General features: G+C 40.6%; 2 protein-coding genes across 7 annotated transcripts; one reads left to right on the top strand and one right to left on the bottom strand.

The window, feature by feature from the left end:
• Positions 1–2,196: 2,196 nt before the first annotated feature.
• On the bottom strand, positions 2,197–3,696 carry LOC135585680 (ethylene-responsive transcription factor ABR1-like). Of its 2 annotated transcripts, none has more exons than XM_065108495.1 (3): positions 3,569–3,696; positions 2,996–3,478; positions 2,197–2,875 (listed from the first exon to the last, which is right to left on the bottom strand). In XM_065108495.1, exons 1-3 carry the CDS (start codon positions 3,576–3,578, stop codon positions 2,274–2,276), a joined length of 1,095 nt encoding a protein of 364 aa, XP_064964567.1. In that variant the 5' UTR covers positions 3,579–3,696; the 3' UTR covers positions 2,197–2,273. The 2 variants fall into 2 exon arrangements, with proteins under 2 accessions (XP_064964567.1, XP_064964574.1); XM_065108502.1 differs by having other exon boundaries at positions 2,996–3,462; positions 3,569–3,665.
• Positions 3,697–8,380: 4,684 nt separating this feature from the next.
• LOC104000232 (26S proteasome non-ATPase regulatory subunit 11 homolog) lies at positions 8,381–18,053 on the top strand. Of its 5 annotated transcripts, XR_010480873.1 has the most exons (4): positions 8,393–8,532; positions 15,792–15,850; positions 16,365–17,721; positions 17,844–18,053. XR_010480873.1 is itself a non-coding variant. In XM_009422227.3 (3 exons), exon 3 carries the CDS (start codon positions 16,401–16,403, stop codon positions 17,667–17,669), a length of 1,269 nt encoding a protein of 422 aa, XP_009420502.1. In that variant the 5' UTR covers positions 8,387–8,532; positions 15,792–15,850; positions 16,365–16,400; the 3' UTR covers positions 17,670–17,811. The 5 variants fall into 5 exon arrangements, 2 of the variants coding, with proteins under 2 accessions (XP_009420502.1, XP_009420501.1); XR_672843.3 differs by lacking the exon at positions 15,792–15,850 and having other exon boundaries at positions 8,381–8,532; XR_010480874.1 differs by lacking the exon at positions 15,792–15,850 and having other exon boundaries at positions 8,385–8,464.
• Positions 18,054–19,987: the final 1,934 nt, after the last annotated feature.

The following is a 19,987-nucleotide window of genomic DNA, read 5'->3' as shown; positions in this document are numbered from 1 at the left end:
TCCAGAAAATTTTTAGTTGTTTAATGTGGATGCTGAAAATAATATATAGCATGTCATGTCAGATAAAAGAAAATTTTAAACTATGCAAGACTATATAGCGTACTCAATAAGAATATGTCAATACTTGAAAAATATATTAGTTAAATATCGAATTTTTTGTCCCAAGCGGATATATCAAATGTAAAAAGATGTTTTGGTTACGTCAAATATCTTAGATTTTTTATTATAGGTAAATATATCATGCACAAAAGGGATATTCTAGTCATGTTAAATATCCTGAATAATCACATAACAGAGATGCTTTAATAGTTAGGTTACTTTAGATTTTTTTTTCTTTCATAAAATCACATACAAAATGGGATATTTTGGTCACATTGAGTGTTTTAAATTTTATTGTCTTGAACAAATGCATCGTGTATAAGAGAAATACTTTAAACATTCTTTTTTCCATAAGCAGATGGCAAAGAAAACACTTTAATTATGTTAGATTTTTTAGATGTCTTTTTGTCTTAAATGGATGTATATATATAAATAAATAAATATTTTGAGTGCATTAGGTGTTTTGGGCTAAAAAAAAATTTAATACTATTCTGGTATAGTGGTGAGAGGGTTTCCTCGTAAAAAGTGATGAATCTCTAAGTTGCAACGGGACAAACACATATCTTTTTAGTCGAATAGGGAGTGGCCAAAGTGGGCATGTCTTTTTAGTGAATAAATATGTCATAGTGAGTGAGTCAGCATGATCTGGTCCATGGGTTGACGTCGGGTGTTCTCTGTTGACTGAGCTGGACGCCGAGGTAGGTCAAGTCTTCGCTATGGGATGTTGGTCAACGTTTCTCAATCGGGGCGCCGTCTGCATCAAGCTACATCCCTCCGTTCCTGGGCTAGGTGACAACTCACCCTTGTTCACTAGATGGTGATTTTCGGGTCAAGGTGCTCATGGCTAGGGGGTGGTCGCTTTCTTGCAAAAAAGGCTTTCGTTCGGTGATTCCCAATTTTGACCCCTCCGATGAGCAAGTTAGTTTGTGTGGGAGTTGTTTTTTATTTTTTTTCTCTCCCTCTGGCCGAACATCGGCTAGGGACTTTTATACTATTGTACGAGGGTCGGTCGCACGCGGGTTTGACGTGGCTACTGACTCTCGTGGTACTTCTGACTAGCCACCGTCTTGGGACGTGCGGAGCGATGTCAGACGGCATCACCCCAAGCTCACGGGATGGGACATGTGGAACAACGTTTCGGTATGACTTTTGACTTAACGTATGGCATCAGTATTCTGACTTGGCGTGTGGTGTCGGTTATGATGCAAATGGCTGTGGCACACCTCGCAAGCGTCAGCTGTGACGTGTCTTAGACCCAAAATTCGCCTTATCACCATCTTATCACTGGGCAGTTGCCCTTTCGAAGCTGAGTTGAAGGCTGAAGATGTCTCAAATGCATAATAACCAATTTGAGACATCAAATCATCTTGAGATTGTGATTGTCTTAACAGTGTGGTTAACTCGGGAGTGCAATCTTCTTAAGTATGCAATCAACTTTGAAGATATCAGGTTATATTAAAAGATATGATTATTTTGAGAATATAATCTACTCGAAGTAATTCTTTTAACGACACAATAGACTTGAAGATTAGACTTAAGCATTACCAATTTGAAGGCTAGAGTAATTTGAGAATGATTTAAAACTATGACTAAAGAAGCAATTGTCTTAAAAATATCTTATGACCAACTTAACAATGTAACCTTAAAGACATGATTATTTTGAGAGAGAGTGACGATTTAATATACATAGATATATGTATATATATATTCACATTTATTACTTTTTTTTCCTTTTGATTTCTCCCATCATGTTATCTCTTCTTTACTAATAAAGTAGAAGAGAGCAATGAGAATAAAAAGAAAAGAATCAAGCGATAAATCATTGATGCATAATCTTCACTTAGATTGGATGCAATTAGATTTTGATCGTTTGTTTAAGATAAAAAATCATATCCATATGAAATACATCACATAGTGAGCACTTTGAGTTGCAAAGTACAATTAAGAGGAGTTGGAAGATAGTAAAGAGAATTCCTTTTGCTTCTTTTACTATATGAGACTATTATCATATATATATAATAATTATTTTTATTATATATAATAATAATAATAATAATAATTAATATTATTATTATTATTTTACTTGCAAAGGCATAGGAAGAGACGGACGAATCAAGAAGCTCTTTCACATGTCATGCCACACAAACAAGGGACAAGGTAACCAATGGCGGGATTCAGCTGTGACCAGAAGAAGGTGGAGGAAACCGGCTTGAATCCATCCAATACGTTGCCGGGAACTCCGATGCCCCGTCCCTGTGCATCCCTTGGTCTCCTGCAGCACTTGAAGCAGAGGAGGAAGGAACGACAATGGAGGAAGGAACAGAGTAGGCCGGGAAGGAACCAGAAGGCCAAGAACTGCTGTCCCTCACGGTCGGAGCCATCGGCGCCGAGGCGTGACCGGAGAGCATGAACTGCTCAGCCCCCTGCAGGAGACTCGAGTACGGCGGAGGAGCAGATGGGGACGGCCGGAGGCAGACGTTCTCGGGGAAGTTGAGCTTGGCTCTGCTGCCTCTGAAGCGGAGGGCGGCCGCATCGTAGGCCCGGGCGGCCGCCTCGGCCGTCTCGAAGGTCCCGAGCCACACGCGGGCCGCCTTGTGAGGGTCGCGGATCTCGGCCGCCCATTTGCCCCACGGCCGCTGCCGGACGCCGCGGTACTTCCTCCTTTGCGTCGTTCCTTCTTCTTCTTCCCTGTTGAAGGAAGCAGGGGAGGGCTCGTCCATGGCTGCTGCAGGAGCAAAGGGTTGCAGCGCTGGAAGGAAGCTTTGTGGATATTGCTCTGTAGCTCCACGGAGAACCAGACGCACAAAGAATGGAAGATGTCAGCGACATGCAGAGGAGGTGAAGCGAATACTATACGAGCTAAAGATGATGAGAAAGAACACAGCAGTAGAAGCACCTGCAACATCTAATGGTGCACCAACTCTTGGGTAGTACATCAATGGCGTTTCAGGTGGCAGCTCCAGTCTCATCCTCTTCTGACTGCTTGCGCCTCCGCCGCCTTCACCACCCAAACATGGCGAAGAATACAACGAAGAGACGTGCGACTGCGACGACGATGACGAGGAGGAGGAGGCGGCGGAAGAAGAAGAAGAAGCGCCAACCAGCCGCCTCCCCTCGCCGGACATGATCACGTGGGTCAGCGCCGACTCCATGGTGGGTATCTCCCGAGCGTAACGATGGCCCGTAAACAACATCGCCTGTGCCATTGCTGACGAGTGCATCATCATCGTCGCCGCCTCCCCCGTCGCTTTCTCCTCCGTTTCATCGCCGCGGACAACCGACGACTCGTGCGGGTTCGCTACCTCGTGACACATGGCATGAGACCAACTCTCGCAACACCTGTTCTTCTTCAACACTTTGAATCTGTGGGAAGGCGCCGCTTATAAAGAGAAGAACGTAAGGGATCAGAACTCAACACAGGCCATTAAAATAACATGAGATCTACAACGTGGTAGCCGCCATTATTTACCTGTTTTCATGGATTAGATATCGCTGGATGAACGCCTGCCTCCATTTACCGAGCCTTCATTCTCGTTCACAGTGATGTATATGGATAGATAGATAGATGTGATTTTCACATACATGTTTGACCACTTAGGTTGGGTTTTAATGGTGGGAGGAGAAGAATTTGGATCATACTTTTCTTGTTCTTCATATATTTAAGCTTATTGGGAACTCATCTTCTGACCCGAATATGGCGAGGATTATTCTGGAGTTCTTCATTGTATCTACCTAGATGCTTTTTTGACATTTTGCACCATCACTGTCTTGGAGTTATTGGATCTTCTGTTTTCAGGTACTTCATCAACCACAACAGCAGCAGTAAAAGGGTTGGACTTTGTGCGTAGCGATGAACACATGACAGAAATAGGGGAACAGCCATGATGCATGTACAGCATAAGTTTCCTGGTCCAAGGAGACTAATTTAATGAAGAAGATGACGTGCTGATGAGGCAAGCTGTTATGTAATCAATCACGTCTGAAGCTTCCTTTCCCACTCTCCTCTAATGGGTGGAGGAGGCATACAAACTAGAGGAAACCTAAATTGCCTCGTCTGCTCATAGTTCGAATGATCATCCGATTAGATATTGTGTTATTGCTCCGATAAATCGACCGATTCGATCATGAGTTGATTTTTGTATGATCAGTGAACTCTTCTCCTACTCGTTTGAACTCTTCTTCTCACTAATTTCCAAGATGATGAGTTCATCATAGTGCAGGTTCAAAGTATGGCACCCTCAAGGACGAAGAGCTGTTGTGTCGTCAATCTAATCCTCAATTCAACTGTTTGAATCACACCACAAATCAAATCAACAACAGGAGAATGCATGAACCAGCAAAGACAGATCTCAGCTTCCCGTTTGTGACAGATCGACACGATGCAGAGTTCAAAGAATCATATGTTTCAGCACACAAAAGGAGGAGGAGGACGAACAGCAGCTGCGTCGTCACCCAAGTTATTAAGGTGAGAGTGCATGAACCATCCATCATTGCAGAAACAACTCTCGGCTGTTTCGTGTTATGGTAGGAAGAGATTGCTGCTTGCAAACAGAGACTGCATGTTGGAAACATTACATGTTGCCAAGTCTGATTTGGTTTGACCATATCCACCCAAAGAATTGTCTCCATCAGTCAATGATTTGGAATTAAATCAGGTGGGTGGACCATGCAACATGAAAAATAAATGGCCACTGGCAATCACATGGAACCTCCTCATCTTCTAAATGAAAATAATAATAATAATAAAGGAAGAATCACACATAACACTTCAGTTCTTGGATTGTCTTGATACAAAGCATGCAAAAGGAAAACAAGGTTGACATGTGAAAGCATGAATAGTGTTGCTTAGTACATGTCCTTAAATATGCAAAATTACATTATATATATAAAGTTAGTGATTTTCTTATTTTATTATGTTAAAAATATTTTGGACATCTTAGATATTTTATATTTTCATGTACTTATTTTACATAAAACAAATTCAAATTTTTTGGATGGATGTTAATGTGAGTATCATATGGGAGGATCCTAATTGTTTAATATATATTATATTAAAATTTATAATGATAAATATGTTACTTCTAAACTTTGCAAATATATTGTGAAGGTAGTTTTTATTCCTTTTTTTAGATTCTAACTCGAAGCCGATCGATGTCTTATTTTATATATCTTAACGTGGGATGGTGTCCTATTTTATATATCTTTATGTATCAAATCCTCTAATATAATATCAAGGTGTATTCGACAAAGCTTCTCTAAAACTTAAATTAATTTTTAAGTTAAAATTATCGATCATATGCGAGTCAAATTTATTAAAATAATAATCTTCATTAAAAAAATATATACCTTAGTGTCTTTGTATAATGAGGTATTGGACCATGCACTTGATGATTATGTATCATTTTTAGTGTTGGATGTAATCATGCTACATCAAACCTGAAAATTATAAAGTGATTGAGTGGGATCGAAATAAAAATTAAAATTAAGTTATGTCATGAAATCATGTGATAGTGAGATATTGATCATGATTATATAATCTTGAGTATCATTTATATAAATATCAATCGTTGAGGTGTCGATAATATTTTTTATATAAATATAAAACTTCAACTAAATAGATCTAACATGTTGTTGGGAATTGGGAAAAGGAATCTCATTGAATCCAGCTTTTTGGCGTCCATCAACTAATATTGGTCACACGCATTCTTCTTTGGGAATCAAGGAAAAGAGAGTAAAATTGGACTCATCTTCATCCAAGTAACGTTGGTTAGAGTCTTCGATCATGGTTTGGTTTGAACTACAATTGAATCAGATTAGAATTCGAATCAAAGGAAGGATAACTGAGCAATTTGTCTCTCCCAACAACCATATAAATGACTATATTTAAGGATATTTTTAATTATTTTTTATAATTAAAAATATAAAATTATGAAAAAGATAGATAGATTTACCCTTTCAACAATCAAATACTACTTATTTTTGGGGGGTATTTTAGAAAGAAAAGATCCAAAAACTTATAAATATTTCTCAAATCCTTATTTTTTTTTTAATTCTTAAGCTCTCTTCTCCGAGGAGGCTTTTGAAGATCCGATCGAAATATCAATAAAATCAACACATCAACATTGATGTTGATTAAGAGGAAAATCGATACCGTGACCAAACTTAAATTGGACATCTTTTAAGTTATATTTTAAGAAGGTTCACAATGTTCATGACTCTTTTCAAATTTCTATGATCAAACTTTCAAATTCAAAAGAGGATGAAGTTATCAAATATTCTAAAACTAACAAAAGTACTCTTTCCATATCTATAATAGTTGTCGAGAAAGTTTTCGATACGAGAAGATAGATCATGAATGAAACTAGATCGAGCATGACCCGTGAATCAATTGAAACTTAAGCATATATTGACAATTGAACAAAAATAGTGAAATATAACTAAGAGATCATCCGAAAAATAATTAAGAAGCCCCCAATTCGACATATCAAACCAAGAGACATATATCAAAGTTTTTTGTTATGCAATTATACATTTCATCAATTTTTTTAATTTTAAAATAAAATTATAAATTTTTATATTATAATTTAAAAAATTAAAAAAATCAATTCGAACCCGAACGAAAACCGATCGAATCAGATTCAATTTTGATTTTAGATTTTATCAGGTCAGGCCTAAGGGTCACAGCTCACGTTCTTCCTTGGGAAAAAACAGAGTAGAACCGGATCCAACTTTCTCAAGTTCATCAAGTCTTAGATTGAGAGAACGTGAAATGTCATCCTTCCAATGGATGGCCACCTTTCGACATGTACATTATCTTAAAACAATTCCACATGAATCGAAAATTCTCTGGATCATGGTATTCCCATAGTTGGTAATATTTGCATCTTGATTTAATCTATAAAAAAAAGATTATTCACAAGATAGTAGTGTGAAATTTGATCATGAGGTTCAATATGATTGTTGTTAATCTCCATTAATTAGCAAAAGCTTATGTTCTAATCTTACGTAAAATATAAGCATCTAATGCAAATTGCACTTCAAAATTTATCATATGTTTGGAATTACAATTTCGTATGGATGTTCTATTCTATTTATTTTTTATTCTGAGAGGATGAGGCCTGACATCATGATAAGTTTGCAACTATATATGATCCTTTTCATTCATGATAAGGATTGTTAAAGGCCAATCAAGAAGGCATTCAACATTGTTAAATCTGATTCATTATAGTCAAATATTTAATTTAAAAATAATTAATATTCTTTTAAATATTTTTTTAGCATCATCAGAGTCAAAAGAAATACTTTCAATGGGTGTTAATATCAATTAAAATATTAATAATAATTAACTCTCTCTCTCTCTCTCTCTCTATATATATATATATATATATATATATATATATATAGAGAGAGAGAGAGAGAGAGAGAGAGAGAGAGAGAGAGAGAGAGAGAGAGTGTTTCCCTAGGAAGTTCTTATATTTTGGGTATTTTCCAATCAATACCCCCCTCTTTTAAATTTTTTTCAAATAGCATCTATAATTAAAAAAAACCTAAAATACTCCTAAAATATTTTTTAGTTTTAACCTATTTTTAGTTTTAAAATACTCCTAAAAAATATCTACTTTTTTTAGTTATTTTGTATTAGTTATAAACTATTATAGTATTTTTTTTGGCTCGTTTATAATATCTTTATTAAGATGCTAAAAATATCATAAATATCATTTAAAAATACTATAAATGATATCATATTATTACGTCTCTTTTGTTTTTATTCTCATAGACTTACGATATTATATTTTGAGACTTTATTGTTTGATTGAGGTTAAGGGTTTATTTGGATCATTTATAATATTTTTGAATAGGTTTTATAATATTTTTATTATAATGGTCAAAACATTATAATAAGTTAAGTTTTCATTTTTATTTGGATGATGTTGTTCTAAACTATGAATAAATATCTATTTGAATGATAATATGATATATCAAATGGTTTCTAATATATTCTGATTTTATTTTATTCTTTTATAATATTTTCAACTAGACTTTATAATATTTTTGTTGCGGTGGCCAAAACACTAAATTAAGCCAAACCACTATAATAAGTGAAAAAAAATTAAATGATAGTTTGGATATTTTTAAAATTATATATATATATATATATATATTTATAAATATATATATATAAACGCCGAACCTAAATAAAAATGAGGCAAATAGGGAAATCACCTACAGGGATATATATGTAATTTACTGCACCATACGTATGAATCTATCTTTGCAGCATTTCGTGGAGCCCAAGGAAAGGGTTTATGCTTCTGCTTCTGGTTTCATCTCCCCAGCCCATCTCCGCCGGCGTTCTCTGCTTCAGGTTATCTCAACGACATCCTGCCGTCCGCTGTCCTTGCTCAGCACAGCCTTGCCCATAATTGGGACAAGGTATCTGCTTCTTTCGTTGACCTACATTATTCAAGACAAGTATTTTGAGTTATTGGCTTCTCGGATTTGGGTTTTGGGCCGAGTTGATGACTTTGAAGAAGAACAGGCCGATCTAGTAGATTTCCAGTAACTTGGATCTTCTCCCTGAAAGGCTTAGGTTATTCTTAGAGGACTATTTCTTAGTTTCGTCCCTTGATTTCTTCTAGGGTTCGATAATCGAAAATTTTTATGCTTGTTAAGGAAGCATTATTTTTTTTAATTCTCCCAAAACTGAATTTTTTTGAAGCAGATGCTGCATTGATCTTTGAAACAGATGCTCTGGGTTGAATCTTGTGTGACCTTTGTGATGTCTGACAAAGACGTCATATCTATTTCATTGGTCTGCAAGGACTCCCAGTTGTCAAGTTTGCGTTTCCATCTTTTTGATAATCAAGACAATATTGTTTATTAGTTATTGTTATTAAATTTAAATGATTTGATTGCTTTGGCTCTGTGTTTCAAAAAATTGCCAAAGCAGGCCTTAAAATTTGCAGTGGTTCAGTTAGCAGAATTGAAGACACTGTTTAATAGTATTATAAGTTAACGCTGTGATAGGATATGACCCTCATTAGAATATTCTCCAATTCAAGAAGGGGAATTAGACCATCCAAGGATGAAAGACAGAGAAAAAGAGGGAATTTACTTCAAAGCTAAGATATAGCTTCTAGGGTCTGCTATGTATATATAATTTAGGGAAAAAAGAACTTATTTTTTTTAAGAAATCTTGAAAGATCCTGCTAAAGATAAATCCAAAACTATCTAGACTTGACTTCTAATGCTTTAAAGTTTCTTCCAACCTTATCAAAGTAGGACTTATAGATAAGTATACACCTAAAATATGAAACTTAAATTCATCCGAATATCAGAGAAAAAGGAAAGCTCAATGGAAAAAAAAAGATCTTCAAGGGGAGTGGTTTAGGGTCTGGCCACTCTTTAACATGTAGAAACAGGATCTGTAAGATTTCTTTGCATAGAGGACAATGAGTTTATCCATGCCACCTCAAGATGTAAAAATATGATGTCAAAAGAAATGGAAACAAAGCTTGCATTTTGTGAAATACAAAGAAGGTACCATGAAATTAGTCTTGACTGTCTTATATATTAGTTGCTGATGAATGGTCCAGCAAATGGTGTTTAGTATGACATAAGTTGTTGATTAAAGTGTTATAGATGCATGATTCAACTTGTTAGAGATGAAACTTAGAGTTATGAGTTATTGAAGGATAATTTAGTTGTGTGTTGGAAGAATCTAATATATTGCATCAATAAAAATGAAGAACTGAATAATTTCTTGGTTCTTGCTGATAGTATCATGGAATAAAGACAAAAGGCATTGTCATGAGATGGGATAACTGATCCATTAGCATAATAGGTCTGCACCATTGGTCCAAAATACTTAAGTTTTCAATTCTCCTTTGACATCAGATGTGGGACAACAAATCTGAGGGTTAGATGCATTAGTTGAAATGCTCAATTAACACAAGTGAGAAGAGTACTCGGAGATGATCTTGAAGAAAGTTTACTTACAAAAATGACATAATATAAGTTTTATCAGCATAATGAGTTCTATTGGGACCCAAATGAACTGCTTAAATGATCTTTGAAAAACTTGTACTTGACTTACAAAAATGATGTGATAGAGTTTACTAAAATAAAGCATGTATGAATGCTTTTCTATAAAGGTAGAATATTCTTTTTTAGGTGTCAAAGGAAAATAGAAAATCATAGATTGACTAAAAATAAAATATCTTTGTACAATTATCAGTTCATTTATTATCCTCAGTGCCTGAAATTTTGGCTGTGTATTGCCTGCAAAGGCTTTGCTGAGTTGCATCTGTGTCAATCGTGGATGCTAGAAGAACCAGCTTTTACCATAAAAACCATTGAATGGGACAATCAAGCAGTTTGCATGTGGCAAATTACGTTCCAGAGGACCCCAGATCCCAACCTATTCAGATGCCTATTGCATTTTCTACCTCATTTCACGCATGCTCAGGACTCCCCTAAGTAGGTTTCTCAAGATGCAAAGACTAGTACCTGTACCTCTTTGAAACTAGCAGTTTAAGCCCTCCCTTTCTTTGCTCTTTTCCTTTTCTGTCAAATTGCTGAATTCTCACCTGAACAGAATTATTAAACAATTTTATTTTCTACTTAAAGGTCCCTGTGTTGTCTTGAATGGTTGCCCTTAAATTGTTTTCACTGTGTTGTGGCATTGCATTTGTGCCCCCAATTTCATTTTTCATACAACAGCTTTGAAGTATCTACTTGTATATCCATGGATATTATGAATGACGTTTCAACTGAATCGGTACATTTGTCCGGTTGTCACGGCCTTAGCTGGAATTGCCTAAGGCATGAGGCACCCTTGCGGTAAAGACGCTAACTTAGCTTGCGTTGCCTAAGTCGTGCTTCGCCCTTGCGATTTGCATCCGCAAAGATGAGCCCACTTGCAACCTCTCGCAGGTCCCGAAGGTCCAGTAAAAAGAGAAAGTTGATTAGTTCGAAGAACGAGCGACGGACAAGTCCCGACGTCTCGCGAAAAGGGGAAGCTTTACAAGCAATTCAGCGAGCACCTTGCGTGCACAAGAGAAAAGAGGGAGAGGGGGAAAACAAGGACTTTAGAAGGTTGAACGAACAGCTGCAAGTCCACAAACAGTTGCTCACCGGGTGTCGGGCGCGACAAGAAGTTCCCGTCAAGGTAACGTGCGAACTTGTGAAAGAGTGTTCAACGCCCGACACTATACCGAAGCCCCATCCAGCCCTGTGCTACCCGAGTGTTTCCAGGGTGCTGAGATGGCTGACGTTTCGCATGCAGCAGCGGGCTACAGAAATCAGCCCGTGGCACGTGAAAACGAAGCTGTTTTGGGGCTGTTTTGCTCGGTTCGGTGAGTGGTCGCACTGTAGCGTTGCAATTTGTTCGAACTTATATTTTTACAAGCAAAATGACTTAAAACCAAGCCAAAACATGCTGCAAAACAGCTGTACATGTAGACGAGAGCGACGAACGGTTCGTTGATCGGAGTTGTTGCGGGTGCGCGACAACCATTCGTGACATTCTCCCCCACTCAAACTGTCGACGCCCTCGTCGACGCTTGTTGATAGTTGTTGATGATTGCTTCTTCATGTCGTAGGGCATCTTCAGGCTCCCAACTGGCTTTAGTTCGGGGAAGCTTTCGCCACTTCACCAAGTACTCGGTCTGCTCAGCTCCAGTGGGTAGCTTTATCTTGCGGTCCGCTAGAATGGTTTCAACTCGCTTCTCGTAGGAGGCTGTGGTGGGGGGTAGTCGAGTTGGAACACTTCGGGAAGCATCTTGCGGATCCGAGTGGTAGGCTTTCAAGTTGCTGGCGTGAAGAACATTATGAATTTTGAACCACGCCGGCAGCTGCAACTTGTAGGAGACGTTGCCCATCCTGCTGATAATTGGGAAGGACCCTTCATACTTGCGCACCAATCCTTTATGTACTTTATTCCTAAAGAATTGGAGTGATGCTGGTTGGAGCTTGACCAACACCAAATCGCCGATCTTGAACTCTTGTGGTCGCCTTCCCAAGTCTGCCCACTTCTTCATTATTTTTGTCGCCTTCTTCAAGTAAGCCCGCGCAATATTTGCATTTCGGTGCCACTCCCTTGTAAAATGGTAGGCTGATGGACTACTCCCAGTATACCCAATTACCATGGTGTAAGGAGTTGACGGTTGTTGCCCTGTAATAATCTCAAAGGGGTTCTTGTTGGACGCAGAGCTCCGCTGCAAGTTGTAGGAGAATTGGGCAATATCCAACAACTTCACCCAATCTCGTTGGTTGGCACTCACGTGGTGCCGAAGATATTGCTCTAGGAGCGAGTTTATCTTTTCAGTCTGGCCATCCGTCTGGCGATGGAGGCTTGTGGAGAAGTATAACTTCGACCCCAATAATTTGAATAGCTCGATCTAGAAACGTCCCAGGAATCGAGCGTCTCGATCACTGATGATATTGTGCGGGACTCCTCAATACTTCACCACATCCTTCATCATCAGCTTGGCCGCCTCCTCTGTTGAATAGTGTAAGGGAGCAGCAATGAAAGTTGCATACTTAGAAAATCGATTGACCACTATGAGTATCGATCCCTATTGCGGGCAAGCTTGATATGAAGTCCAAGGAAATGCTCTCCCACGGCCTTTCTGGTACGGGCAACGGCTCCAAAAGTCCTACCGGCTTTCGTTGCTCCACCTTGTCTTGTTGGCAAGTGAGGCATGTTCGAACATATTCCTCCACATCAGTCCCCATCTTCGGCCAATAGAAGGTCCTCTCCACGAGAGCCAAGGTTCTATGAATGCTTGGATGTCCACCCTAAAGGGAATCGTGACACTCTCTTAAGAGTTCACGTCTCAGATTGTCCACTCGAGGAACATAGACTCTATTCCCTTTGGTGTAAACGAGGAACATAGACCCTTTCTGCGGCAGCAATTGCCCCGATCAAATCGATGACATTCCTTCGATGTAGTTCTTGTTGCACCCATGGCTTCAAACCATCGAGGAAGCTGAACAGCTTACCCTTCTCGGACATGTCCTAGATGTCCGGCATTAGCGTAGAAAATTGCTTCACGTAGTCTCGGATGAAAGTATTTTGGCGGAGTTGTCTCAATTTCCTTCTTGTGACAAACTCGGTGTTCTCCAGTAGGAACTGAGTTCTCAACTCTCGCTTCAAGTCCTCCCATGTGTCAACTCGACACCGGCCTTGTTGGATCTCCTTTCAACGGGTTCGCCACCAAAGTTTTGCATATCCGTTTAGATACATGGTCACTATAGAAACTTTGGTTTCTTCAGAATCAGGCTTCGTAGCTCGGAAGTATTGTTCCATATCGAACAGGAAATTCTCGAGCTCTTTTGCATCTCTGGCCCCTCCATAACCATGAGGCTCGGGTGCCCTCAAGTTTTGTGGCGGCGCAACGCGGGTGTTGCTTCCTACCGCATTTAGTGCCCTTGTGAGCATGGACACCCTCGAAGTGAGTTCCGCCACAACTTCCTGCAGGTGTTGCACGGAGTCTTTGGTGTCATCTGACAATCGGTCGACTAGGACCTTAACCTTGTCGATCCTGGACTCCGCTTCTTCTTGCAAGCTCTCTACCCCAACAAGCCTTCGTTGGCCATGGTAGAGTTCCTCCAAGCTCGCTTCGAGAACATCCAAACGGGTTTCCGTCGTCATGAGTCTCTCCTTATGACTCTTTTTCCCGATTGGCGCTCCAGATTGCGCCTCTTCCGCTCGCGGAGAGTAGCCAACTTCTCGCTCATCATGTTCGTTGCCTCGCTCCTCCTGAGCGGCTCCAACAACATGCGAGTGAATGTGCACTTGCAGCCCACCTGCGACTGCTTGGGGCAAGGGTCCGACTTGCCCCGTCTTGCTCGATTCGCCACGATGCTTTGCCATGGCGAAGTTGCGAAGTTCCTTCACTGCTCGCTCGAAGTGCTTGCCCGCTCTGATACCACAATGTCACGGCCTTAGCTGGAATTGCCTAATGCGTGAGGCACCCTTGCGGCAAAGACGCGAACTTAACTTGCGTTGCCTAAGTCGCAAGGCACCCTTACGGCAAAGACGCGAACTTAGCTTGCATTGCCTAAGTCGCGCTTCGCCCTTGCGATTTGCATCTGCAAAGATGAGCCCACTTGCAACCTCTCGCAGGTCCCGAAGGACCTGTAAAAAGAGAAAGTTGATTAGTTCGAAGAACGAGCGACGAACAAGTCCCGACGTCTCGCGAAAAGGGAAAGCTTTACAAGCAATTCAGCGAGCACCTTACGTGCACAAGAGAAAAGAGGGAGAGGGGGAAAACAAGGACTTTAGAAGGTTGAACGAACAGCTGCAAGTCCACAAACAGCTGCTCAACGGGTGCCGGGCGCGACAACAAGTTCCTGTCAAGGTAACGTGCGAACTTGCGAAAGAGTGTTCAACGCCCGACACTATACTGAAGTCCCATCCAGCCCTGTGCCACCTGGGTGGTTCCAGGGTACTGAGATGGCTGACGCTTCGCGTGCAACAGCGGGCTGCAGAAATCAGCCCGTGGCACGCGAAAACGGAGCTATTTTGCTCGGTTCGGTGAGCGGTCCCACTGTAGCACTGTAACTTGTTCGAATTTACATTTTTACAAGCAAAAGGACTTAAAACCAAGCTAAAACATGCTGCCAAGCAGCTGTACATGTAGACGAGAGCGACGAACGGTTCGTTGAACGGAGTTGTTGCGGGTGCACGACAACCGTTCGTGACAAGGTGTCAATCAGTACCCAGACCACCCCGTTTTGGGCAGTCCTGTTCGCTCATATATAAGGGAAACTTTCCTAACCCTAATTGCTTCTCACACATGCGTCGCAGCTCACATACACCACAACCTTTGCTTCTTATGCACGTTGCCATGACTCCTCTTCTCACCTCGTCACACATTGCGACCTCTCTACACATCGTCTTTTCCTTAATCATTTCTCATGGGGCGTGGATGCCTCTTCTCCTCTTCCTCTTCCTCTTCCTCTTCCTCCTGCTTCTTCCTCCATTATCGGACCTCAGCCTCTCATGCACGTTGTTCTGACCTCCAGTTCTCACCTTGCCACCTCATTGCACACCACGACTTCATTAGACACCGAACTTGCCCTAATTGCCTCTCATGGGTACGCCTCTTCTCCTCTTCCTCCTCTTGGTTCTTCCTTCTCTTTCTCCACCATTTCCTCTTCATACTTTATCGTCCTTCTTCCTCCTTCCTCCTGCTCCTCCACCATCTCTTCTTCATCCTTCATGTTCCTTCGTCCTTCCTCCATTTCCTCTTATTGTTCATCTTCCTTCCTCCACGGCCCCTTCCTCTTCTCCTTCTTTATCTTTCTCTCCAAAACATCGGTATGTATCTGTGTATCGACATACGTTACGTCGGTCCCTGATCGATATGTGCCATTTTGACAAAATCATCGGATTCATGCATTTTTATTACTTTCTATCAAAACTTACTTTTATTTGTTATTTTTCAATAGTCTTGCTTTCTCATAGCCAAGTGAATCAAATTCAAACATTAACTTGGTTCATACAGATATAAATCATTAATACAGTGTATTTTTTTTCAGATTATATGTAATGTTTTTGTTTTAGCTCGAGAATACAAAGAAGGATAAATGTGTAATAAGATCTTAATATAGTCATTTGTTTCTAGAAGTATTAATTATAATAAATTTTCGGTAACCATTCATAATACATCTTTGACTTGCAGCAAAAGTTTGGGATGCATATCTTGATGAGATTCAAGGCTAATTGCCCCCAAAAGGCTAGGTGATTTTAGTCTCACCATTTTTATGTTAGCCATTGAAAATATGTTGTCAAAGTTTTATTATGTGTTTAAAATCATATTTTAACATACATTAGCACTCAAGGATAAAGATCAACATTGTGTTGCTCTTGACATTTTTCATGTGTAAAAATTAACACTAGATAGTAATTTATATCAAATACTAAAAGCTATATACATTGCACATGAAGGTAGGATCTCTTACTTGTATGTGTTATATATATATATATATATTGTATAGGCTCTTTGTTCAAATTATATCTGTGGTCCAAGTGAACATTCCTATGCATCTCAATATTATTATGATCCTAGACCTGAAATAATATAACTTGTTCCTTAGTGCTTTAGCTATATGGAGCTTCATGCTTTTTTTGCTTGGTGTTGTTATGAAGCATGCTCACATAAGTGTTCAGCATTTGTGGGTGTGCTTTTCCATTTTTGTCTCAGAGCTTCAGTTAACTGACATCTTTCAACAAATATTCTCATTTCATCTTGCAGACTTTTGATACTGTAGCCAACTTCGCCATCTTAGAGATGCAGTCTGCATACCTCCCTGCCACTACCGATTCAATAGCACAGGCCTTGGAGGCTAAAGATCATGCTGAGTCAATTTCTCTTCTTTACCGTGTTCTTGAAAACCCATCTTCTTCTTCAGAGGCAATGCACATAAAAGAACAGGCTATTTTGAACCTTACTGATCTTCTCACCCAAGAAAAGAAGGCTGAGGACTTGAGAGGTCTTTTGACCCAACTCAGGCCCTTCTTCTCATTAATTCCAAAGGCAAAGACTGCAAAAATAGTGAGGGGAATTATGGATGCTGTTGCCAAGATTCCAGGAACCTCTGATCTGCAAATTTCCCTTTGCAAAGAAATGGTGGAATGGACCCGTGCAGAGAAACGCACATTTTTGAGGCAACGAGTTGAGGCAAGACTTGCAGGTCTCCTAATGGAAAATGAAGAATATTCTGAAGCCTTAATGCTCCTTTCAGGCCTGATCAAGGACGTCAGAAGATTGGATGACAAACTACTACTAGTGGACATAGTTATTTTAGAGAGCAAACTCCACTTCTCTCTGAGAAACTTGCCGAAGGCAAAAGCTGCATTAACTGCAGCAAGAACTGCTGCTAATTCCATTTATGTTCCACCAGCACAGCAGGGCATGATTGATTTACAAAGTGGGATCCTTCACGCAGAGGAGAAGGACTACAAGACAGCTTACAGCTACTTCTTTGAAGCATTTGAAGCCTTTAATGCTCTTGAGGACCCTCGGGCAATCTTTAGCCTCAAGTACATGCTTCTGTGCAAGATAATGGTTAACCAGGCTGATGATGTTGCTTCTATAATTGCTTCTAAGGCTGGCTTGCAGTATTTGGGTCCTGATTTGGATGCTATGAAAGCTGTTGCTGATGCACACTCGAAGCGCTCCCTGAAATCCTTTGAAACTGCTCTCCGAGATTATAGGGTCCAGTTGGAGGAAGATCCAATAGTTCACAGGCATCTTTCATCTTTGTACAACACCCTTCTGGAGCAGAATCTTTGCAGGTTGATCGAACCCTATTCGAGAGTGGAGATTGTTCATATTGCTGAGATGATTGAATTGCCCATGGATCATGTGGAGAAGAAACTGTCACAAATGGTACTCGACAGGAAGTTTGCGGGGATTCTGGACCAAGGTCCCGGTTGCTTAATAATCTTCGATGATCCCAAGGCCGATGCAATTTTTCCTGCCACACTGGAAACTGTCACCAACGTCGGCAAAGTGGTGGACAGTCTCTACGTGAGATCCTCTCGTATTATGGCATGAGAGCTCATCCTTCAATACCAAGTTTTTGGATACTTTGGTCGTCGTTTTAGCTGTGAGATTATTTTCCATACGTTACTTGTGATTTCCTGATTTCCTGGATGTTTTTAACTTCACAATACAGTGTCGTGATCTTTCTCATTCATTTTGGGTCGTTTTTTGTTCACTTTTATGCAGCTAGGAGGAGCTTGAAAAAGTTGTTTGAAATTTTACATGCATAATAGTTGGAGATAGACTTGGCGATAGACTTGGATTGGAAATTTCTGGATGATAAGATACATGTAATCGGATGTTGTGAATTCTTTTCTTGAAGTACTAGTAACTTAATTGTTTTCCTTGTGGATGGAAAATTTTAAGTGGCTACTGAATCTATTCTTGATTTGTACCTTCGATGGAGCATTTTCTTTGATTTACTTCTTCCATTCAAAGTTTAATCGACTCGACAGTGTTTAAACACGTAATCTTATAACTGCACACGCTGTGATAGAAGAGGTTTTCTTTGACACAGTGCTGTTGCATTCCCAAAGCAATTGAGGGATATCACAAACAATATAATATTATATATTTATGATTGGGTACGGAATCGGTATATCGATTGTATCATTTAATATCATCAAATAAAAAGACAAACAAATATATATATATATATATATATATATATATATATATGTATATATATATATATATGTATATATATATATATATATGTATTTATAAATATATATATGTATATATATATATATGTATTTATAAATATATATATATGTGTGTGTATATATATATATATATGTATTTATACATATACATATACATATACATACACATACATATACATATATACATATATATCTATATGTATATATACATATACATGTATATGTATATATACATGTATATTTTACGTGTATATGTATATACATATATATATATATGTATATACATATACATATATATGAGAGGGTGTATTTTGGCCCTATGTGAACCACCGACAGACGCTGCAGACCGACGCGACACCGTACGCCTCCAGAACTACGGGGTGCATGCCACGTCAAGCTCCAACGGTGTGACTGTGCGGCCTGACCACCCCAAGAGCTGGGGGCAATGCCGTCTGATGTTAGGGCAATGCCGTCTGACGCCGCTCGAGCACCCCCGAAGATGCCATCTCGACAGAGAGGTTGTTCCGCCCCAAGAGTCAATGATCATGCCGGACCAGGGCTCGACCAATTCCTGCACGCAGGTATAAATACCCCCGACCTGATCGAGGAAAGGGAAAAAAAAAAGATTAATTGATCACTCCACTGACTTGCTCGTTAGAGGGGCCTCGTCGAGTGATCCCGATGAGGGCCATTTTTGTAGAAAAACGCGGTCACCTCACGAAGACGAGCTGCCAACCACCCCAGAGAAGTAGAGACGCCGCTCGGCATTCATAGCGCCCGGATCAGCGCACCAAGGAACGCTGATCAGCACCCCGTCGTGAGGGCCCGGTCGACCTCGGCATCCAGCTCAGCCAGCAGAAGACTCCCGACATTGACCCGTGGACCAAGCCGTGCTGACTCATCAGCCACGGCATATTTGTTCACCAACATTTTGGCACTAGAAGGAGGGCCATATCGCAGGAGCATCTAGCGGGAGCTCTCCCCGAGGGAGAACTACCGGCCGGTCACCCTTCTATTGGGCCCGGAGATCAGCCCCTCCCCATCCTTCGAGATGGCAGGGATGATCCCGGCCTCGATGCCAGATCGCTACTAGCGCTCGTTCAACGACCCGGGATTACCACCTCCCGGACTTACCATTGGACCCTCGGTCGTGTCGCTCGAGGCGTTCCTCAGCCTGACCAAGCAAGTACAAGCGATGGCAGGGATGATGCAGACGCTCGTCTCACTCATTTCCCAGATCATGCAGCTAGCAGCTCTCTCGACCGACCCAACCCGGCAGTGGTTGAGCGGGGGGCAGGTCGGGACGGGAGAAGCCCGAGACCAAACGATGAACCCGAGAGGTCCGCCCGAGTAGAGCATACCGGCACCCTGTCGAGTCACACTACCCCACTTCGAGCCAGACACCGTATCATCCGACTCGGTGGATGACTCGCTTAGAGCCCAATTGTCCCGGGTCAACCAACGTTTGGACGCGTTCCAGCGTGAGTTTCAAAAATCGTAGGGTGAGTCCAGCGAAGGTGGCTCGGGCGGGTCCCCTTTCACTCAGGAAGTACAGGACAAGCCGGTACCTCTCAACTTCAGGCTGTCGACATTGGAGACATACGACGGCGGCTCCGATCCCACGGAGCACGTCTCCGCATTCCGGGCTCAGATGGCCCTCTATGG

This window comes from Musa acuminata, chromosome BXJ1-2, assembly GCF_036884655.1.
Source record: "Musa acuminata AAA Group cultivar baxijiao chromosome BXJ1-2, Cavendish_Baxijiao_AAA, whole genome shotgun sequence".
In the NCBI taxonomy this organism is placed as follows: Eukaryota; Viridiplantae; Streptophyta; class Magnoliopsida; order Zingiberales; family Musaceae; genus Musa; species Musa acuminata.
Note: the sequence above shows the minus strand (reverse complement) of the source record. Positions and strands in the feature narration are given on the sequence as shown.

Coding starts and splice junctions, on each gene's coding strand:
- LOC135585680 (XM_065108495.1), bottom strand. Junction 2,876..2,995: donor TGCACCATTAGATGTTGCAG/GTGCTTCTACTG, acceptor GTGGAGCTACAG/AGCAATATCCACAAAGCTTC.
- LOC104000232 (XM_009422227.3), top strand. CDS start 16,401: ATGCAGTCTGCATACCTCCCTGCCACTACCGATTCAATAGCACAGGCC.